The sequence below is a fragment of the Schistocerca gregaria genome, chromosome 7, assembly GCF_023897955.1.
Source record: "Schistocerca gregaria isolate iqSchGreg1 chromosome 7, iqSchGreg1.2, whole genome shotgun sequence".
Classification (NCBI taxonomy): domain Eukaryota; kingdom Metazoa; phylum Arthropoda; class Insecta; order Orthoptera; family Acrididae; genus Schistocerca; species Schistocerca gregaria.
Window position 1 is genome coordinate 439,103,129 of NC_064926.1, and position 24,359 is coordinate 439,127,487.

At 43.9% G+C, this 24,359-nt stretch overlaps 1 protein-coding gene across 1 annotated transcript in view; it reads left to right on the plus strand.

Moving 5' to 3' along the window:
* Positions 1 to 24,359, plus strand: part of LOC126282419 (A disintegrin and metalloproteinase with thrombospondin motifs 12-like) — a 1,083,163-nt gene that overhangs the window by 812,690 nt on the left and 246,114 nt on the right. The window contains exon 5 of the mRNA XM_049982077.1: positions 9,328 to 9,550. Within this exon, the coding sequence (XP_049838034.1) occupies positions 9,328 to 9,550 (223 nt within the window). The remainder of the gene's footprint in view (positions 1 to 9,327; positions 9,551 to 24,359) is intronic.

Below are 24,359 nucleotides of genomic sequence, written 5' to 3' on the forward strand. Positions count from 1 at the left end.
AAACTATGCAGAAAATATATCCAGACTGTTACAATAAAAAAAAGTTAATCGGTTTCTTTTACTTCTGAAGAAAAGAATTTTATTTGTGCAATGTATCTACTCGTTCTTTTCCAAATCACAAAATGAAGATACATTTTTGCTGTGGGTTTTTCAGCTGCTGCATCGTCATAGATCAATTATCGACTTCAAAATATCACCATAACTGACAATAAAGGAAAACCTAAGTAATGAAATTAGGTGTTAACATAAATGTTCCATTTTTTTCTCTTTGAAATCTAGTCAGTCCATGCATTAAATTCATAAAAGGTTCGCTTCTAGATTGGCAAGAAATCAAGTATAACGCACCATTTCGCCAAATATTGACAAGGATAGCTGCTGATGTACAGTGGTATGTATTTGATGCAGTTTTCCTTGGGTGTAATTTCTTTTGCTCTCTCGACGAGACAAGAGCAGTTTTGAAGATTTTTGATCAAATTCTGTAACCAACGACAAAAACAGACATCGCGGAGTCGCATTAGCGGAGTGAAGTTTGGGGGCAAATCACTGCATGATGCCAATCCATCGTCTTGAAAAATCTCGTTGTATAGTTATGCATTTTTTGTCTTCACGACGAGTCATTTACAAGAAGAGGAGGAGGAGGAAGAGGAGGAGATTAGTGTTTAACGTCCCGTCGACAACGAGGTCATTAGAGACAAAGCACAAGCTCGGATTGGGAAGGATGGGGAAGGAAATCGGCCGTGCCCTTTCGAAGGAACCATCACGGCATTTGCCTGAAGTGATCTAGGGAAATCACGGAAAACCTAAATCAGGATGGGACTGAACCGTCGTCCTCCCGAATGCGAGTCCAGTGTGCTAACCACTGCGCCACCTCGCTCGGTTTTACGAGAAGAAATTTGTACTGTTGCACGTAGGGTTTCATGACAACAGTCAGTAATTTTTTGCTGTAGGGCTGTTGAAAGTTCCCAGATTTTCACGAAGTAATGACGACATTTATATATTTTTCTGTGTAATCATCCACCATTTTTGGAATCCTCGCTGTTGTAAGCATACGTAGGCTGTTCGCAATAATTTTGAGGAAGGAGTTGCAGCTTGTTGCGCTATATACGAGTGAATTACTTTGTTCACATTTATGTCTATTTGCAGTGAAAGTGACGTAATAACTGAAACAAAAAAACTGAAATTTCGTCCCAGGGACTCGAATACATGACCCTCGGGTTTCCGTCCTATACTTTTCCCGCTGCGGCAACCACGGCGTCGGAGCTACGTTAACATAAATTGCTATTGCCACGAGCAACCTGCGCCAAAAATGCTATCGGTAAAAACGGAACCCTTTGTTATCCATCTGTCTGTCTTTTAAAAACCTTTTCCTCAGGAACGGATGGACATTGAAAGCTGTCACATACGGTCCCCTGGTGGTGTAAGAAAAGTGAAGCTTGAAACTCAATTAAATCGAAAGACGCAACGATTTATGTCACACATTTTGGTACTCACAAAATCACGTATCAAAACCTAAAGGGTACTTCCCGTTGAACTAGAATCATGAAATTAGGCAAGAAGGGAGGTTTAAGAGGCTATTTAAAGTAAAAAACCGGAAAAGTGTTAATCTGTAATTATATCACACGAAAAAATTGTCTTTTGTTACCTGCCTTCAAACTTAAAATCAAAACGTTCCCGGTACCGGTATCTTGTCAGTATGGATAACAGGCAAAAATCCTTGAGATTCCGATTCCCAGGATGGACCAGCTGTCCATGTATACAGCTAAGTTTGTACGGAACACTCAACGCGCGAGTACTACTTGCACCTGGACATTTCTTTTTCTTTTTTTTCCGTAAACGATTGGCCATCTGGAGGTTCCACTTATGTCACTTTAATTTCTGGCTGAAACCGTATGCGTATACCACACATTTGGACGAAGTCTGTATCGACGAGCAAGCACGGTCGCCTTGTAAGACGGCGCCGCGTGGATGGTGAGTGAGGAGGAAAGACTACTGCTGACTGCGGACGAAGTGCCCTAGTGCACGGGTTACAGAGCGGCTGGCTTCCTCGTGGAGACACGCACTGCCGCGGCTGTTCCCCTGGCCGACGAGACGCCAGCTTTCACGCTCCACTGTAACAAAGGCGGCGCGCCGGCCGCTCGATTTAATTAAGATAGGCCGTCTCCATTGTTGGCGTTTCCCACGGAACGTTCGCTCAGGTGCGGCGTGACGTCAGGCCAGGTGCGGTGCCGTACGGCCCGGCGCGCGACCACCAAATTAACGCCAACTGCCGCACAGAATCGGGAACGCACCGGCTCACCTCGCCGCGTCCGGTTCAGACACACTGGCGCCCGCCTGGCCCGGTTACCTGCTGCGTGGAATGCTGTACACCCCTGTCAACGCGTTCGTCAACAGTCCGCTGGGTTTCTAAGCACAACGGTCAAAAAAATAGTCAGACAAAGGTACATACAATATTTCTTGACATACGATAAGCATTTAACTCATAAGAAGTAACTACTCATATTCACTTTTTAAAAACTTAAATTTATTTAGCCCACATTTAGAGCCGAATGTCATGTGCGAAAGGAGAAGTGGGTGTTTTATGTTCAGGTCAAGAGAGCAAAGGACCCCAAAAGTTTGAAAGTCATTAGTGTAACAAACTGAAATTCTTGTGCACATTCTCTTTCTCGTCATATTCCAGTGTGGATGTTTTTACATTTGTTGCAAATCGTTGTCGGCGTAGTACAATAAATCCAAAGCGAATAAAAGGAATATGAAAATCAGTTGGTGCTGCATACGTAGCTTAATTAAAGTCCCTATAGACATTATTTAAAACTATATGCAGTATCAGAATATATCTAGATTCTAGAAATTACAATGAAATGAATACCCCTAGCTGCATACAGGCGTTGATATACGCCAACAGTTGAAAATTTATGCCCCGACCGGGACTCGAAGCCGGGATCTCCTGCTTACACGGCAGACGCTCTATCCATCTGAGCCACCGAGGACACAGAGGATAGCGCGACTGCAGGGACTTCTCTCTGGCTCGCCTCCCGTGAGACCCACATTCTCAGCTTATTGTCCCGCACTATATTCATAATACCCCTGCCCATTATCCTCATTAATCGCGGCTTTTTGCCGACTTCCGTAAGAATTTGGGCACTGTTCGTGCGTCCGCACAGAAGAAGATGGTCAAATGGCCGGTGAGCCTTATATAAGATACAACGTGGAGTGTATTGCAGACAAACATATAAATGCAGTAATGTGTCACGCGCTCGTCGTATGTCGAGATTAGATTTAATTCAATACTTGCAACCCAAAGGAGTAGGGAAAGTGAAGCATATTTTTTAAAAAAATGTACCGAGCCATAGGAGCCTGCGGTTACTTGGGCGAGGGTTGCAACAGGTTATATTCTTGTTAATTTTTATCTTTGCAGATGTTCCCTCCATGGCAGTATTCGGGTTGGAGTTGTGAATGCAGAACACAGATATTATTTCAGAGGACGTTACCCATCTCTGAAATTCTACCTGCTATATGTTTTCTATAAAATTTGGCGTTCATAACACTGATGGGCAGTCCCTGACGAGGTCTAAATCTACGTGTTTCGGAATGCTGCAAAATTTTTCACGGAGTTGGTTTTTTTTTTTTTTAAATCCATGGTGGAGAAGTACTCTGGGAGCTGCTGCGGAACACAGGCCTCCACTTTAGGAACACGATGACGCATGCCTCCACACTCGCAAACCGGGGAGTGAAATACGTCTTGTCTCTCGGCGCTCGCGAATTCGTTGCGGGCAAGCGACGAGAAATCTCCCGACGAAAGGACGTCTGGTTCCGCGGCTAGAGCAAGGCTGCTGGCAAGGGAACCCAGAACTGTTCCAAGAAAAGGTTTTGACAGTCGCCGAGTGTTGACAATATCCACAAACAAAAGAGTTATTCAGAGGTCGACACGTAAATCAAATCGTATTGCAGGAAAATGTAATATTGGCAGCAGCTGCGTAACGTAGAATGCACCTATCTCCAGTCGTCTGCCAATTACGCTTTTTCAGCATCTGCCGTGACCCATTCCCATGAGTCATACATGTACCCATACGTGCTGCCTTATTTTACGAGGCGCGATCAAAAAATTTCCGTTTGTAAGCCGTACGGTACAGAATCGAAATGCCAATCAGGCAAAATCGCCGTGAGCATTTCGGCAATCGTCCCAACGAAGCAGAAGGTTGAAGATAACAATTTATTTAAAATTCCGCGTCCTGCTCTGTGAGGAATTCCATAACTGTCTGCTCCCTATTCTCATCAGACAGGAATCGTCGATCCTTCAAGGCCGTTTTAAGTGACCGAAGGCGTGATAATCGGAGGGGAAGAGATCAGGGCTGTAGAACGGGTACTCGAATGTCTCGCACTTGAGTCCGCGTAACTTTTGCGTTACTGCATTTGCGATGTTGGGTTGTGCGTTGTCATGAAGCAGCAGCACACCTTGGCGCTCCTTTCCGCAACGTTAGTTTTCGACAGATATGCCGCTCCATACACGTTCTTCATTCCCCGACGGATGTCTACCGGTGTTGGCCGTTTTCCAGTCAAGAAAAGAATAACATAAATGCTGTGAGTCCCACACACTTGAGTAATATACTAGAGTGCGTGGCACGAGTCTTTCTTACGCTTTTTCCTTTGCAGGCTGATTTCATTACCCTACTATTCCACCAATGAACGAAAATCTGTCCCCTGCTTTACTTGCGACTGGGCAGATGTGATCGTTCCGTTTCGTATCCTTACATATTGTTACACACAGGTATTTGTATGAGTTGACCGATTCCATCTGCGACACATTGATGTTTTAGCCACGTGATACTGTGGTGCTTATTTTTTTCTTATTTTTTGTTTTTTTACACACACAAAGATACGTATACAAACAGAACAGAAATGAATGGACGTCAGTTTTCAGCATATATATTGTGCTTCGTTAGATTGGCAAATGTACGTAAACAAACTAAGCAGAATGAGGAATAAAGTGAACGCACTATGGTTACGTCTTTAAATCACAGTTTACGGCAAAACATCTACAACTAGTGATAGAAGACTAGTAGTGTTCCACAGTAATTAAGGCAAACAATACGACTGTCGTGAAGAAGAAAGTTCCTAACGTGTAAATGTACTTATATAGCCGGCCGCGGTGGTCTCGCGGTTTTAGGCGCGCAGTCCGGAACCGTGCGACTGCTACGGTCGCAGGTTCGAATCCTGCCTCGGGCATGGATGTGTGTGATGTCCTTAGGTTAGTTAGGTTTAAGTAGTTCTAAGTTCTAGGGGACGAATGACCACAGCAGTTGAGTCCCATAGAGCTCAGAGCCATTTGAACCATTTGTACTTATATTTCGCAAGTGAAGTGACAGCGAGCTTCAGAAGTTGACCAGATGAGAGGAAACCCAGATACCAACCAAAAACGCGAAGAAATGTAACTCATAACTTATTTAAGTAAGAAACAAGACGTGAACAGTTTTATGATGTGCAGATATCGCATATCGAAGCAGAACTGTCTCGTTCTAGAGTGCACTGAAGATGAATTACATTAATAGGCAATACGCGTATGGAAGAAATAAAATATATCGCAGCAAAAAGAGGTGGTTTTTATTTACAAAACGAATATTGATGCTGGCCACGCATACAAACTTGTTAAAAATGTACTAATTCATATTGCAAAACATTAGTCTTAGAAGTCAATCAACTCCCAAAGCGAGTTGGCATCCCCATGACACCTCTGATCTGGTATCCAGATACACTGTGGCCTTGTCGATATCTGTGCCCTTACAAAGTTTAGCTGATACATTGGACGAGTTACTCCTGTAATCTATACAGATCTGAGAATGGTTCAGGTAGTAGTAGGTCGTGTGACTAGGGCCTCTCGTCGGGTAGACCGTTCTCCGGGTGCAAGTCTTTCGATTTGACGCCACTTCGGCCACTTGCGCGTCGATGGGGGTGAAATGATGATAATTAGGACAACACGACACACAGTCCTTGAGCGGAATCGAACCACAGCCCTTAGGATTGACATTCTGTCGCGCTGACCACTCAGTGGCGGACGTGGTTCAGGTGAAAGTTAACCGGTTATCCTAGTAAAAATATTTAAAGAAAAACAAAGAAAATCTGTATAGACAGACCTTCCCGGAAGACCACGAACAATAATAGTACGTCACTTCCGCGATTTGAGGAGAGGCGCCAGCGCCAGATCGAATCCGCCCGTCGGAGTAACGATGACGGTCGGTGTGCCAGCCAGCTTGGATGTAGTTTTTAGGTGGTTTCCCACATCCGGGTAAGTGAATTGCGGTTGGTAGACTCGACACGACCTGCCTCAGGGGCACGATTCGCAAACATTTAGAAAAACATTCGTACACGTTGAAGCAGAGTAACACTAGAGAACTTGTGTCCGAGAGGGGCAGCGGGGGGCGGGTGGGGGGGGGGGGGGCAAGGAATGTCAACCCGAAGGACTACGGCCACCCTCAACTACTGACATTGCCAAATCAGAAAATTATCATGCCGACCCCCAGTGGCCCAACTCGCTTCAAAACCGGGATGTAATAGAAAAAAAGGTACAAAATACAACAAACTTACGACCTTTTTTGGATTTTTGGGTTCGCTGATTCCGATTCCGATGTCGGAATTACAAAGTTCAAAATCGTGGGACCAATGTGGCTGTCAAAAATTATAAATTTGACGTATTCGAGTAAAACTTCGGGTACAAGGCTTTTTGAGGACGCTAATAACGAATGAGAAGTCGAAATTGCCGTATCGAAATTTTCCGTTCGAATTTTATATTTTTCAATCGAAATTGTAGTCACATGCGTTATTATTGCTATAAAAAGGGCCGTTGTCGGATTGTCCATAGCGAGATGGTCCGAAAAGCAGATCTTTTACATCAGGTGGCATCTGTTTATTTTCTTCGACTGTCATTTTCTAAAATCTCAAAGCGCAAATATTTGAGTACAAAATTTTCTTGATAATGACGAATATTCTTATTCTGGGCTTTCTGCGCATCTTCAGATAGCCCACCAATCGGCAACGGAGCAGCTACGACTCTGGTACATCCGTACATCCGCACCATGGAAAAATGACCGTTCGGTAAAAACGCACAAGATTGCGCAAGCAATTCATTAAGATCGTAGGTGAACCATTTACAAAATCTGAGCCATGCAGAGGAAATTTTTATAGCCGACGATTTCGGATAATATCTGTAGTACGTTAGTTTTAAGTCGATATACTTGGTTAAACCAGTTAAAAAGGCCATAGACATACATTCTAGAGTGCTGCCCATCTTAAGAGGGGCCATTCAGAAAGTGAGACCTGCTAGATCGCGAAATGGAAGCCACGTTTTATTCGCAACAGGTAGCTACACCTTCCAGCCACTTGTCTACATGGTCGCCACTCCGACTGAGACACTTATCTTAGCCTTGTACCAACTTTCCAATGCCCTCGTCATACAAGGCAGTTGCCTGTGCTTTCCTGCATGTCTCTAAGCTGATCTGCAGCTTCTTGTCTGTACCAAGCCCCTGTAGTGTGCAGCCGAGAATTGTCGAGAAGAAGGTGATGCGTGACAGTTACGTTGTGTGGGTTGCATCAAATCAGGCAAAATCTCTCACAGGTGCCCATATTTGACGGGGGACACAAATTCTAGGCATCTTTACATGCTCACTGCGCCCTCAGAACTGAAAAGAGCGACGTGGCGCGATTGGCGTGCATACTGGAGACTCTGTCCAATACCTCTATGCAATATGATATTGCAGTGCCAGTATTATTCCGAATCACGATGTCTTTGAACATGCATGCATGTCCAAAGGAACACTGCATCGTAATTGGGAATAACACATGTACTGCAATATCGTATTTATCCACCGACACCGGGCAAGCGACTTTCAAGTAATATGCCCGCCTGTACGTGATTAAACATAATGGATAAGCGAGTATAGGTTGTAGACACACTGTTGACGAGAAACAGAAGTTTGGGTCTTGTCATGAATAATGCTGGGATAGCCTAATTTTCAGGCAATTGCTAGCGATAAGCAGGATATCAGAGTTCGAGTCCCGGTCTGGCACAAATTTTCACTGTGAAATGACAATGAAATGAATACCCTTAGCTGCATACAGGCATTGATATAAGTCAACGGGGACAGTTGAAAACGTGTGCTCCAATCGGGACTCGAACCCGGGACCTCTTGCTTACATGGCAGGCGCTCTATCCATCTGAGTTACCGAGGTCACAGATGATAGTGCAACTGTAGGGATTTATCTCTGGGATGCCTCCCGTGAGACCCACATTCGCAACTTATTGTCCCGCACTATATTCATAGTGCCCCTGCCCATTAGATTCATTTACTGCCGATTCCTGTAAGAGTTCGGGCACTGTTTGTGCATCCGCACCCAAGAAGATGGTCAAATGGCCGGTGAGCCTTATGCTATCTGTTCTTCCGGACATGCCCGAAAGAACAGATACCATCTTCATATATATAATTTTCATGTCGTCATTGCATTATACAGATTACAGGTGCCCATATTCACAACTGCGACTACATTTCATGTACATCTATGCAAAAGTTCATCGGATTTTACACTGTGGTTTCCATTTTGCGATCTATCGAACGTTACCCTCCGAACAGCTCTCGTATTTTATCCTAACAACTGGGCTGGACTTCTCTCACAGATTAAACATATATCGACTTACGACTGCGATGCCACCGTAGCATTGGGAAAGCATGCACCAGTGCAGTCTACACGAGATTTGGTGTGACATGCGTCGGAACGCGCATATTTTTCTGTTTGTATTCTATCCAGGTTTTGAAGCTAGTTGCGCCACTGTACTGCCTCGTGAAGATACAGGATAAAGACTAGCAAAAGGAGCACGATAAAATCTGCACAATCAACTAAATATGTTTTACAACAAGTAATTGCTAAATTTCTCTTGTGACCGTATATCAACTTTTGCAGTAATTAGATTCGTTGAATTGTTCAGTGTTCAGCACACATATTTCCATGAGATAGACTTAGCTCCAAGCTAAACTGTATTCTTCCCGATTGAGACACCGCGTCGCCACTCACCAACACCGTGACCGAGCGAGGTGGCGCAGTGGTTAGCACACTGGACTCGCATTCGGGAGGACGGCGGTTCAATACCGCATCCGGCCATCGTGATTTAGGTTTTCCGTTATTTCCTTAAATCGCTCCAGGCAAATGCCGGGACGGTTCGTTTGAAAGGGCACGGCCGACTTCCTTCCCCATCTTTCCCTAATCCGATGAGACCGATGACCTCGCAGTTTGGTCTCTTCCCTGAAACAACCAACCAACCAACACCGTGTGTATTTGTTGCAGGCGGGCCTGGTGCGGACGGAGCACGGCGAGTTCTGGGTGGAGCCAGCGCAGGGGTCGACGCCGTCGGAGACGCAGCCTCAGCCGCACGTGGTCACCCGCAGGGAGTCGACCTCTCACCACCATCTCCACCACCAGCACGGGAGCGATCACGACCACGCGGGCGGCGGTCGCGGCAGGCGCAACAAGCGGCGCGCCCACCGGGAGCGCAACTGCGGCACCAAGCGTCAGTATTCCACACCGCGCCGTTACTGCCTAGCTATGAAGGGGGCGCCGTCTGTTGCATTGCGGGTTTTCTTGGCGTGGGTATTTCTTGGCGTAGATAATACTACACCGAAAATACATACAGTATCTGATTAAAAGTCCCCGGACCCCCTACGTAAACTAGAACTGACTACCAGATGTCACAAGAGGCGGACACACAAATATACACCTTTTGTAGCGCACACGCTGCGAAGTGTTCAGGGAGGGAGTTGACGAGAGTCGTAAGGTAGGCCTCCAGCAGAGATGTAGAGCCATGCCGACTCCAGTGGCCAGTTGCGCTATGTTTCTCGGTTGAGAATCCATGGCGCATACAGCCCGATCGAGGTGATCCCACAGATTCTGGATGAAACTGGCAGGGTACTCAGAGAGCGCACAGGATAAGGTTACGATTGTGGATGGGGCCGTAAATAGTTACTGTGAGTTGCACAGTCAAACACACAACTTTATTTTTCTAAGAACCACTTATTTACACATTTCTTTAAAAGATCAGAATTATACAATATTTCTGAAGGCCTAGTTGAAGAAAAGTTAAAATACTTTCTGGGCTAATGGCCCAAAACCACATCCAAAACAAGAACGGCTGACGGCCTTGCTTGGAAATCAATTGCAATAAAAAATAGAAGTTAAAATTAAAAAAAACATGCAACTGAAAACAATTAGCGGCTGAAGGCCTACACTACACATCTGAAGGACAACTATAATTAAAACACATTAATAAACAATTTCTTCTAACCAAGAAATATCTTTTTAAACTTACAATAGAATGGCCGAAAACCTAATTAAAGAAACATTAACTTATTGGACGGCTGAAGGCCACAAACAAATTTGAAACAACCGCTGAAGGCCTGAACAACCAGTCTGACAAACAATTTAAAATAAACCCCTTCCTTCTTATAAAAAAATTTCTTTAAAGAATACACAGGGCTGAAGGCCTTATTAAAAGGGGTTCACGTAAATCCTCGGCTGAAGGCCACATATAATACATCGAACAACTAACGGCTTAGGGCCTGGATTACAAACAATTTCAGACAGAACAAACTTTAAGGAAAAAATATTTTTTTAAAATAAAATCAATCTTAAAAATTTAATTTAACACGGCTGTGACCTTCATGTAAAATTTAAAAAGAACTGAATTAATACACGACCGAAGGCATCGCACAATACTTCAAACTAAAATGAAAATCACAATCGAAAACAAACAGTACAAGTGGTGCTCAGAAGTATTCTAAGGGTCGGCCTGAGATGGTAACCCAAACGTAAGGTCAGGTGAGACAGGCAGCCAAGAGCTGAAGTTAAATAACCGGATGGCAACCAAAACTAGGGACGGCCCAAGGACCGACCAACAATTTAACCAATTCCCTTCCGTCCCACCAACGGCACAACGATGGAAAATATCGGCCGAGGACGAGGATAGGAACAGCACTACGTCTTCAGAAATTGGCGTCTAAAAACAACCAAGGGTACAATAACCATTCTACGCAAAATACGAACCAAACAACTTAAAAGGCTCCATGCCGGACAGCATCAATGTGACTAGAAAAGACACACTACCGGAAAACTACGCTAACGACCAGGGCAGGTAACTGGAACGTTAACGGCCACACGGCAGAAAACAGCGCTGCTGCACTCCACTGGTATGTAACAGTCAATTGAATAATTATTCACAGTATAGGAAGAGGCTGCAAGATTTTGCTGACTCCAACACCTCATACATTGTTGCTAGCCCAAACGGCCCAGGGAGAAACAACCCGCAAATGAACGAAGAGATGTCACAATAGTTGAGGTTTCATAACAGGTTAACTGATCACTCAACATCAGCGTCCAGGTTCGGTAGGCAACGAACTTGGTCGCTCTCGCAACTAGCGCCTCGCGATCCAACAGCACGTGCACGCCGCCAGTGGTCCCGGCCTGGCCTTGCCACGGAGGCTTCCTCACTGCTCCGTCCCAGCCGACTGACCAACGCACGCACCACCATCACCCGGAAATACTAGCAGTCACAACAAAGTTAGTACTACAGTACTAGTATTGATAAGCGCTGCTGCTGCCACTGAAGGAGGCAAGCCAGCAACTTCGGAGCGCCAGTAAGCAAGGAAGAAACGAGACGCTACTCGAAGTGACAATATGCGAAAAAACAAACGGCATGAATGCGAGCCGCACACGGCTCACTCGATTGCATTTTAATCCGGGGAGTTTAGTGGCCACGTGAGTACGGGAAATTCATCTTGGTGCTCTTCGAATCACGCACGTACACTGTGACCTGTGTGACACGTCGCATTGTGCTGCTGGCAGATGCCATTGTGCAGACGGAAACAAACCGCACATGCGGGTGGGCGTGGTCCCCAAGGATAGATGCATACCTGTATCGATGCACTGTACCTCTTTCTTGACTTCCGCAAGGCCTTCGATATAGTTCTCCTCAGTCGTTTAATGAACAAAGTAAGAGCATGTGGACTATCAGACAAATTGTGTGATTGGATTGAAGAGTTCCTAGATAACAGAACGCAGCATGTCATTCTCAATGGAGAGAAGTCTTCCGAAGTAAGAGCGATTTCAGGTGTGCCACATGGGAGTGTCGTAGGACCGTTGCTATTCACAATATACATGAATGACCTTGTAGATAACGTCGGAAGTTCACTGAGGCTTCTTGCGTATGATGCTGTGGTTTATCGAGAGGTTGTAACAATGGAAAATTGTACTGAAATGCAGGAGGATATGCAGCGAATTGACGCATGGTGCAGGGAATGGCAATTGAATCTCAGTGTAGACAAGTGTAACGTGCTGCAAATACATAGAAAGGAAGATCCTTTATCATTTAGCTACAATATAGAAGGTCAGCAGCTGGAAGCAGTTAATTCCATAAATCATCTGGTAGTAGGCATTAGGAGTGATTTAAAATGGAATGATCATATAAAGTTGATTGTCGGCTAAAGCAGATGCCAGATTGAGATTCATTGGAAGAATCCTAAGCAAATGCAATCCGAAAACTAAGGAAGTACACTTGTTCGCCCACTGCTTGAATACTGCTCCCCAGTGTGGGATCCGTACCAGATAGGGTTAATAGAATAGATAGAGAAGATCCAACGGAGAGCAGCGCGCTTCGTTACAGGATCATTTAGTAATCGCGAAAGCGTTACGGAGATGTTAGATAAACTCCAGTGGAAGACTCTGCAGGAGAGACGCTCAGTAGCTCGGTACGGTCTTTTGTTGAAGTTTCGAGAACATACCTTCACCGAGGAGTCAAGCAGTATATTGCTCCCTCCTACGTATATCTCGCGAAGAGACCGTGAGGATAAAATCAGAGAGAGTGGAGCCCACACAGAGGCATCCAACAATCCTTCTTTCCACGAACAATACGAGACTGGAATAGAAGAGAGAACTGATAGAGGTACTCAAAGTACCCTCCGCCATACACCGTCAGGTGGCTTGCGGAGTATGGATGTAGATGTAGATTTAGCTTCCAGAATCATTATAACACCCAGAGAATGCCACGAACAGACCATAACACTCCCACCTCAGCCTACGTCGCCGATTGACAGCAGTCAGCATGGGTGCATGAACCAGCCGCTTACTATGGACGCTGGTAAACAGTAAGGTTCGCTGAACGGTCGAGGGGACACTGTTGACAGCGCTCTAATTCATCTAGGCGGTAGATTGGCCAACAGCTGCACGTATATTCGCCCACACACCTCTCCGTAGCCTTTCTTCATCCCCTGTCATCAATGGCCAGTGGTGCACTATAGTTGCCCCGGTGCATTATAACCACTGCAGCATGTGAACAGTTTACAAACTTAGCGGTTTCGTAAATGCTTCTACCCGTGGCCCAAAATCCAAGTCACATAAAACGCTCCGTTGCCGCATTACGAAGGCGATTGCACTGTTCTCTGCGTTCCCCATCCTCCATCGACGCTGAAAGTTTGTAAGGTCGTCACGGAATCACCCAGCACTCACACTTAGCAGTCAGATAAATACAAGGAGAATCGGAGGTGTCTGATTTCTAAACTTAACGTTATTCACTCTGTGAATCCAGACACGGATGTATAGAATCTCTTTAACCATGTCCACTCGAACGTCAACATTCAAATCGTAATTTTACTGGCCACAATAGAATAGCTGAGTCGTTCAACGTTCGGTTTTTCTTTGAAGGTTTCACTGTTAGGTTCTTCATTTTTTTCGATCATAATTTTCTCAATTAGTCTGAAGTCTCTACAGCCCTTCTATGTGTCATTAATGCTGAAACTTTGTGGTTCTTAGCAAGAGTTTTAATTTTAGCTTTGGTCTCTCCATTTGTTAACACTGGTCCAACAGCTTTAAGATCTTGCTAAATTTGTCGGATCCATTGCCCTCCTATTTTCATTGCAAGATTTCTCGTCACAACTTGTTGTATAATCCCGTCTTCTTGTACTCGCAATAAGGGAAAAAAATAAGAGATTCTTTTCTTCTTCTTGGCTAGCGACTGGATTAGTCTCTCGACAGACAGATACGTTGGGAAGGATTCTCCAGACTCCTTTGACATGAAATGTTTTCATCTAAACGCAGTAACCAAGAAACTACAGAAGAAAAGTGAAATTCGTTTTTTTTTACAGTAGTTCGAGGTTAATTCCACCTTAAAAGCAAATGGCGAAATGCTTCGTTTGGTAACGAGACGGGTGACACCATTCCCTATCTTCTTCCACTGCGAACTTACACTCGCCAACTGTCCCGGAACCGATGGGCTTTGTGGTAAGGTGGAGATGAATGAATCATTTCAACTTTCTGGGCCCAAAAGGGATAATGAATATTTATTGCACATATTCAATTGTAATTTTGAATAGTTTTATATGATAAAGGATCACTGCTAAAAGATCAGTTCTTCTTCATTGTAAATAGCAAAACTTGAAACTGAACATTCATGGGATTATTTGAGTCCTAAAGGGGTCTAAGCGAATAATTGAGCACTGTCATACAGTTATAAACAGTATCGAATATTACGTATTTTAGCCGTGCCAGTAGTTGTTACACGGATTTCCCACAGCAGAACTGGTTACGACCAGCAACTGCATTACAGATCTTGTAAAACCACAGGTTGCGTTTATCACATATGTTTCATTTCCCTTTCTTCGCAGATCTAGGGTCGTAATATTTGATAGTGCAGAAACCACAAAATCTGACTCAGTTCTCGAGATGAAGAAGATTAATCCTTTTCTAAACTTGAAGGTTTCTCTTGAGCATCCAGCACATTTCTGCAATCCTTGACCTTTCTTTGGGAGGTCTCAAAATTCCATTTTCTCGTCCCTCCTATAAGCCTGAAATGATTTGGTGAAGTCAGACGACAAGCCGGATTTTTCTCTCTCCTCGCAAGTGTGGTACCGATGCTTTTCGTTGAGGTTGGCAAAGCAGGAGAGAATGGTGGTGATGATTGTGCTGAGCTCTGACTTCCCGAATTTCTTGGAGGATTAGGAAGAGTTGCAGGGCCTGGGTTTACTTTCGATTCTGTGGTAACAGAGGGGAGCTCATCATTCAGGAATGTGGACGAAGGAAGGAGTTTGCGTAATGGCATGTTGTTCGGATCGGAGGGGAAAATCCCACTGCACTCAAATCCCTTCCAAAAGATCTCCTTCAATAGTTCCACGTCTACAGGCGACATCGAAAATTTTACGAAAAACAAATCTTGTAATGGCTGGCTCTGAGCACTATGGGACTTAACATCTGAGGTCATCAGTCCCCTATAACTTAGAGCTACTTGAACCTAACTATCCTAAGGACAGGACATCACACACATCCATGCCCGAGGCAGGATTCGAAGCTGCGACCGTAGCGGTCGCGCGGTTCCAGACTGAAGCACCTAGCACCGCTCGGCCACACCGGCCGGCTCTTGCAATGAAGGCTGACTGTCGTGTATAATTAGGCAACATAAGTATTTTGATAAAGAGAAAATAATGCGTATTATATTCAGATTCAGAATGCCCACGAAGAATGATTCACATAGACCCGTTTCCTTGTTATTTTTTAAATGTAAGCAGTTGTTCAAATATATATCAGATGTCGTTAGCTGTTCTGTTGACCGACCTTGTTGATGATAAACTGTTAGCGTAGAGGTTTATAATTACCACTTATGTATCTCCAAAATAGACCTAAATTTAAACAGACTTAATATTGCGTGGTGGATTGTTATACCGTCTTACCTCTTCTACGTCCTTCTGGATGATTAGAGTCTGTATTAAATTTGTTTGGGAAAAGCTATTTACCGCCAGTGCGCAACTTGTCTAGCAATGGTCCTGTAATATAATGGCGTCCGAGCTGCGGACGTAAGCTGAGCAATGAAATATTTTCTTATTTCTGTCCATAAGGTCTCAAGAGCAATAAAATATTTTCTTATTTCCATCCTACCCCATAATTCCGATAGCCCCGGCCTGTCTTAAACGTTTCAAAAAATTAGAGAGAGTAGAAGCACAGTTTTGCCTATGAGTATGTGGCTCATACGATAGTAGTGTTCTGCTGAATCGCATTGAGTATTGAGGCCGCGCAAATGGTAAACCGCAAGCGCGCCAGCCAGTCGAGTTTCCGCAGATGCAGTCAACGTCCGGCGCTGTTTGCGCGCATGTAACATGCAGGCTCTAGACGACTGATACAATGTAGCAACTGCAGAGAGTGTTTATTTGCTCGGCCGCTGCCCGCTCTCCATAAACCACGTGCTCTCTTGTTTACCGCCGCCACGTGTCGCTGCTGCAGAGTCAGCAATCAATTGCAGCGAGGCGCCGGGGAGGAATCCCAGCCGCGCTGTCGTCGGGAGCTTAGTACGCTCCACAAACAGCTCTACTGTCCAGATCAAAGGAAGCGCGTACTCGCTTAACTTGCACGGTATTTCCGGTTTCTGGAGCGGTAATCGTTTGCAAAACTGTGTGGCATCTCTGCACTAAACTTTCATTTCGGTCTTCAGATCTATGCCAGTGTGTCAGAAGGCTCGGTAACGGAATCTGTTCAGTAGGGATACTTAGTTTAACAAACGGATGGTGATTTAGGGGTGTTTGTGAGTAGCTAAAACCGCTCAGCGTCCCCACTGTCAAGCCAAGATCTTGTGTTGTTGCTTACTAGCGAACCACATACTCAGAATGTGCTCTTGGCTGTAGGGAGTAACAAAAATGTTGTTGTTGTCGTCTTCAGTTCGAAGACTGATCTTAGGCAGCTCTGCATGCTACTCTATCCTGTGCGAGCCCCTTCATCTCCGAATAACTACTACAACCTATATGCTTCAAGAATCTGCTTATGTGTTCATATCTTGCTCTCCCTCTAAGATTTTTACTCCCTACACTTCCCTGCAATACTAAATTGGTGACCCCTTGATGTCTCAGAATTCGTCCTGTCAACCGGTCCCTTCTTTTGGTCAAGTTTTACCATAATTTCTTGTCTTCCCAATTCTGTTCAGTACCTCTTTATTATTTACGTAATCTATCCATCTAGTTTTCAAAATTATTCTGCAGCATTGCATTTTAACACCGTCTATTCTCTTCTGGGGCAACGGCCTTGCCGCAGTGGATACACCGGTTCCCGCGAGATCACCGAAGTTAAGCGCTGTCGGGCGTGTCTGGCACTTGGATGGGTGACCATCCAGCCGCCATGCGCTGTTGCCATTTTTCGGGGTGCACTCAGCCTCGTGACGCTAATTGAGGAGCTACTCGTCCGAACAGTAGCGGCTCAGGTCAAAGAAAACCATCATAACGACCGAGAGAGCGGTGTGCTGACCACACGCCCCTCCTATCCGCATCCTCACCGTGGGATGACACGGCGGTCGGATGGTCCCGATGGGCCACTTCTGGCCTGAAGACGGAGTGCTATTCTCTTCTTGCCCAAACTGTTTATCGCCCATGTTTCACTTCCACTGCGACCGCTACGGTCGCAGGTTCGAATCCTGCATGGATGTGTGTGATATCCTTAGGTTGGTTAGGTTTAAGTAGTTCTAAGTTCTAGGGGACTGATGACCTCAGATGTTAAGACCCATTGTGCTCAGAGCCATTTGAAACACTTTTTTCACTTCCACTCATGGATACCCCCCAGACAAATACTTTCAGAAAAAGATTTCCTAATCTTGCCATTGCCAGTGTACTTTTTATGTCCTCTCTACTTCGGTCGTCATCAGTTATTTCGCTGCCCAAATAGCAAAACTTTTTTAACTACTTTTAGTGTCTCGTTTCCTATCCTAATTCCCTTAGCATCACCGTACTTAATTCTATTACATTCCATTACCCTTGTTTTGCTTTTGTTGATGTCCATCTTATTTCCTCCTTTGAAGACACTGTCCATGCTGTTCAACTGCTCTTCCAATTCCTTTGCTGCTTCTGACAGAATTACAATGTCATTGGAGAACCTGAAGGTTTTTATTTCTTTTCTTTGAACTGTAATTCCTACTCCAATTTTTTCTTTAGTTTCCTTCACTGCTTGTTCAGTGCACAGACTGAATAACATCGGGGAAAGGCTACAACCGTGTCTCACTCGCTACTCAACAACTGCTTCCCTTTCATGCCCCTCAACTCTTATAACTGCCGCCTGGTCTCTTTACAAGTAGTAAACAGCCTTTCGCTCCCTGTATTTTATCCCTGCTACCTCCAGAATTTCGAAGAGGGTGTTCTAATGGACACTGTCAAAAATTTTCTCTAAGTCTACAAATACTATAAACGTGTGTTTGTCTTTCGGTTACCTGTCTTCTAAGATAAGTCGTAGGGTCAGTGCCGCCTCACGTGTTCCTAGTGGTCCAACATTTCTCCGGAATCCAAACTGTCTACTAGTTTTTACATTCTTCTGTATAGAATTTGTGTTAGTATTTTACGACCATGACATATTGAAATGGTGGTTCGGTGATTTTCACACCTGTCAGCAATTGCTTTCTTTGGAATTGGAAATGTTACATTCTTCTACACGCCTAAGGGTATTTCGCCTGTCTCATACACCTTCAACAACAGATGGTAGAGTTTTGTCATGGCTGGCTCCAAGACTATCGTTAGTTCTGACAGAATATCGTCTACGCCCGCTGCCTTGTTTCGACTTTGATGTTCCACAGCTCTGTCAAATTCTTCTCGCAGAATCATAACTCCCATCTCATCTTCATCTATTTCCATTTCCTTTTCGATAACATTGCCTTCAAGTTTATCTACCTTATATAGATCCTCCACATACTCCTTCCACGTTTCAACTTCCCCTTCTTTGCTTAGGACTGGTTTTCCATCTCAGCTCTTGATATTCGTACAGCTCCTTCTCTTTTGTCCAAAAGCCTCTTTAATTTTGCTGTAGGCGGTATCTATCTTTCCCAAAGTGAAATATGCTTTTCACAACACACTTCATTAAAATAAACCACATATAGATGATGTCCCAAAGACGGTATGCAGGTTGCAATACCTGCTCATACAACAACAAATATTTCCCATACTAGCAATAAGGTTCTGATTCTACTTCTTTTTCTCTCGTTTAGGGCCGTAGGAGACCACATCATGTAACTATAAGGAGTGTTAAAATGAAATTTACTGAGACATCTAAGGACACGAATGTAATGTTTGGTATCCCTAGAAAAAATTCAAAGGTGTGCCCTCAGTAGGAAAGGTGACGCTCACAGTCTTTTTCGACGTCCGAGGTCTGATACTGGTCGAATCCCTTGCGTGCGGATTAACCATTAACAGTGGCATGTACTGTGAGACACTCCCCAGCCTAAACAAGTCCACCAAGAGCAAACGGCCTTGGCTCCTCACGAATGGAGTGATTCTGCTCCACAATAATGTGCATCCACACATCTCCAAGGCCGCACAAGTTTAATGGCAAGTTCACGTGAAAAAAAAAGGACGCAACGCAGTGGAGGACTGGTTCCAGTCACAGCCACAGGATCTCTGGGAACAGGGAACACATTAGCTCGTGAAACAGTGGGGTAGTTGTGTTCAGACATCTAGTGATTACTTCTGAATAGAGACTTCAATTATACCCACAGTGTTGTTTCATAGCTTTTCTTTTGAACACCCGTCATATAAGGCATTTCTGGAAGACCTTTTTTGCAATCTAGAAGCGTTGCAGTCTTTCTCAGACCTCCTGCATTCTCCCTTCTGTCCAGTTTGTTCTGCTTTTCCTCATCATGCAAGCGCCTAAAATAGTTGATCAGTGATCTGCACTTTGATCCGTTACAGATATCCTGATTCCTTTCAGTGATGTTGAGTCCTTCCTTACTTTCGTGAACCATTTATCAGAAACTTTAGGTTTGTTGTCCAATATATTAAAAATCGTTACGGAATTACTGTATTCTCTTGTAAGTATTCCATTATCTACATCAGGCGTGGGCAACCTTCGGTGACCTGTGACCCTGATTCACATACTTAATTTCATGGCCTGCCTCGTCATTTGATGCGACAGTACTGCTCCTAGCGCATACCGTCAAAGCTATGGTGTCGATGACGTTAATATCCATGGGATAACGCACTGACATGAATGGCTCCGATCAGCGCAGCTACTGCAACAGAACAGATTCCTGCGAGTTGACTCCACTGCCGATTGAACGTTTCGATGACTTTTTCACTTTTTCAAATATATTTTCCCAGATTTTTATTTATTTATTTATTTAGTCATCATTCTTATGACTGGTTTGATACAACGAGCCACGAACTCCTCTCCTGTGCCAAGCTCTTCATCTCAGAGTAGCACTTGCAACCTATGACTTCAATTGTTTGCAGGATGTCTTCCAATCTCTGTTTTCCTATATAATTTTTACCCTCTGCAGCTCTCTTTAGTACCATGGAAGTTATTTCCTGACGTCTTAACACATATCCTGCCATACTGTCCCTTCTTCTTGTCAATGTTTTCCATATACTCCTGTCCTCACCGATTCTTCAGAGAACCTCCTCCATCCTTACCTTATTAGTTCAAATAATTTTCAGTATTCTTCTGTAGCATGACATCTCAAATATTTGGAATCTCTTATTTTCTGGTTTTCCCACAGTCTACTTTCCACTATCACACAATTCTGTCCCCTAAACGTACATTCTCAGAAATTTCTTCCTCAAATTAAGTCCTATGTTCGATACTAGTAAACTTCTCTTCGTAAGGAATGCCTTTTTTGACATTGCGAGTCCACTTTTTACGCCTTCCTTGCTCTGTCCATCGGTCATTTTACTTCCTAGGTAGCAGAACTCCTTAACTTCAATGTTTCGTGAGCACCAATTGTGATGTTAAATTTCTCGCTGTTCTCAACTACTTTGCATTACTTCCGTCTTTCTTCGATTTACTCTTAGTCCATATTCTGTACTCATTAGACTGTTCATTCCATTCAACGCATCCTGTAATTCTTTTCCACTTCCACTGAGTATAGCAATTTTATTTCCGTCTTTTCTTCTTCGCTGCATAGATTGAACAGCAGGATCGAAAGACTATAAGACTATATACGTGTCTTACAGCCTTTTTAATTAGACCACTTGGTTCTTGGTCTTCCACTTTTGTTGTTCGCTCTTGACTCTAAAAATATCTTGCCCCATGCTACGTTGTCAAGTGCTTTTTCCAGGCCGACAAATCCAATGAACGTATCTTGATTTTTCTTTATTCTTGCTCCCATTATCAATCGCAACGTCAGAATTGCCTCTCTGGTGCCTGTACCTTTCCTAAAGCCAAACTGATCGTCATTTAACATATCCTCAATTTTCTTTTCCGTTCTTCTGTATATTATTCTTGTCAGTAACTTGGCTACGTGAGCTGTTAAACTGATTTCTCGATAATTCTCGCATTTGTTGGCTCTTGCTATCTTCGTAATTGTGTGGATGATGTTTTCGCGAAAGTCAGACGGTGGATCTCCAGACGCCACCAACATGAAAAGTCGTCTTGTTGCCACTGGCCCCAATGACTAGAAATTCTGAAGGAATTTTATCGATCCATTCTGCCTTATTTGGTCTTAAGTCTTCCAAAGCTCTTTTAAATTCTAATGCTGGATCCCTTATCTTTACTATATCAACGCCTGTTATTTCTCCTGTCACTTTATCATACAAGTCTTCTCCTCATGGAAGCCTTCAAATTACTTTTCCTCTGCATTTAACAGTGGAATTCCAGTTGCACTCTTAACGTTACCACGTTTGCTTTTAATTTCACCGAAAATTGTTTCGAATTTGCTATAAGCTGAGTCAGTCCTTCCGACAGTCACTTCTTTTTCAGTTTCTACACATTTTTCATGCAGCCATTTCGCCTTAGCTTCCCTGCGCTTCCTGTTTATTTCATTCCTAAATGACGTGTATTTGTGTATTCGTGCATTTCCCTGAACATTTTTGCACATCCTTCTTTCATCGATCAACTGAAGTATTTCCTCTGTTACCCATGGTTTCTTTGCAGCTACCTTATTTGTACCTGTGTTTTTCTTTCCAACTTCTGTGATGGCCCTTTTTATAGACGTCCATTCCTCTTCATTTGTACTTCCTACTGAGCTGTTCCTTGCCGCAGTTTATACAGCCGTAGAGAACTTCAACAATATTTCTTCGTTCCTTAGTACTTCCTATCCCACTTCCTTGCGTATAGATTCTTTCTGATTAATCTCTTAAACTTCATTCTTTTCTTCAATACTACTACATTGCCATCTAAGTCTATACCTGCTCCTGGGTATGCCTTACAATCTAGTATCCGATTTCGGAATCTCTGCCTGACCATGATGTAATCTAAGTGAAATCTTCCCACAACTCCCGGCCTTTTTCAAGGATACTTCCTCCTCTTGTGATTCTTGAACAGAGGATTCAGTATTACAAGCTGAAATTTATTGCAGAATTCAATTAGTCTTTCTCCTCTGTCATTCATAGTATCAATCTCATATTCTCCCGTAACCCTTTCTTCTATTCCTTCCCTTGCAACGGCTTTACAGACCCCGACGACTATTAGATTTTCATCTCCATTTACGTACTACACTATCTGTTCAGCATCCCCATATTCCTCTGTCTCTTCATCTTCGGCTTGCGACGTCCCTATGTATATCTGAACTGTCATTGTTGGTGTTGGTTCGCTGTTGGTTCTGATGAGAACAATCCTTTCACTGAACTGTTCACAGTAACACAATCTCTGCTCTATCTTCCTAGTCATAACGAATCCTACTCCCTTTATGCTATTTGCTACTGCTATTGCTGTTACTCTGTACTCGTCTGACCTGTAATCCTTGTCGTCTTTCCATTTCACTTCAGTGACCCCAAATGTATCTAGATTGGGCTTTAGCATTTCCCTTTTCAGTTTTCCTAGCTCCCTCCACGTTCAAACTTATGATATTTTACGTCCTGACTCGTAGAACGTTATCCTTTTGTTGCTTATTCAATCTTTTTCTCATGGTCACTCCCGCCTTTGCCAGTACCTTCCCAGAGATCCGAATGGGGGACTAGTCCGGAAGTTTTTGCCAATGGAGAGATTATCACGACACTTTTTCAGTTACATGCCACATGTCCTGTGGATACACATTGCGTGTCTTTAATGCAGTGGTTACCATGCCTTCTGCATCCTCATGCCGTTGACCGCTGTTGATTCTTAGGGACAGTTTCCCACTCCCAGGACAAGAGAGTGCCTCGAACCTCTTTAACAAGCGGAATCAGCAAAACTTTCACTTCTCTCCGTCATGAGCTGCAAACCCGAGGCGAGCCGGGTGTCGGTGCAAATATCAGAAAATGCGGCCCGGGTGGAGTACAATACGAGCACCTCCTTCTCTCGCTCGAATTTTTTCCGCGGGCCGGATTGGAACCAATCGCCGGCCGGAACCGACTCGCGTGTCGCCAGTTGCCCACCCGTTGTCTGCACCTACATAAATAAACTCTCAAAACCACAATGAAGCACATGGCAGGGGATAATCCTCTTTATACCTCGTATTGAGGTTTTTTTCCCGTTCCGGTCACGTAAGGTGCATGGGAAAAAAAAGATTGTTTAAATGCTTCTGTGCGCGCTATCCGCGGTCTCAACGGGTCTATAGTATATTCCTAGATACATCCTCAATACTGGTTCTTCAGGCTTTCTAAGTAGGCTTTCAGGAGATAGCTGATATCTCCCCAAGCGTCTGAGAGTTCAGTTCTTTCAGCATCTCCGTGACGCTCTCCTGTGGGTCAAACAAACCTGTCATCATTCGTGCTGTCCTTCTCTGTATATGTTCAATATCCCCTGTTAGTTCTATTTCGTATGGGTCCCACACATTTGAGCGGTATTCTGAGATGGTTCCCACAAGTGTTTTGAGAGCACTCTCCTTTGTAGACTCACTGAATTTCCCTATTACCCTACCAATGAACCGAAGCCTGCCATCTGCTTTGCTTACGACTAATCGTAGTTGAGCGTTGCACTTCATATCCCAATAAATTGTTACAACCAGGTATTCGTATGACTTGACTGATTTTGAGTCTCACTGATACTGCACTCACTGGGTACTATATTTTGTCGTTTCGTGACGTGTAAAAGTTTACATTTCCGAACATTAAAAGAAGGTTTTCAATCTTTGCAACACTAAGCAAGATCTCACAATAATTTTGTAGCTTTTTTCAGGTATTATTTAATTATAATAACAACATCGTCTACAATAATTGGACGTTACCATTAATATTTTCTGTCAGGTATCTAATACACATATTTACTAAGTTTCGAGTAAATAGTCCCTAAACAAGTAGAGTATACGCCAAAAAGAACCGGACAAAGATTTACTTATTCCTACACTCTTCTCACTAAATGACCAAGACGGTAATTCAGAGAAGCTTACCAACAGTGGTGCTTCCACTACACAGTTCGTGACTGGAACGGGAGCGTCAGAAGCATCTACACCGTAAAGTAGTATGCAT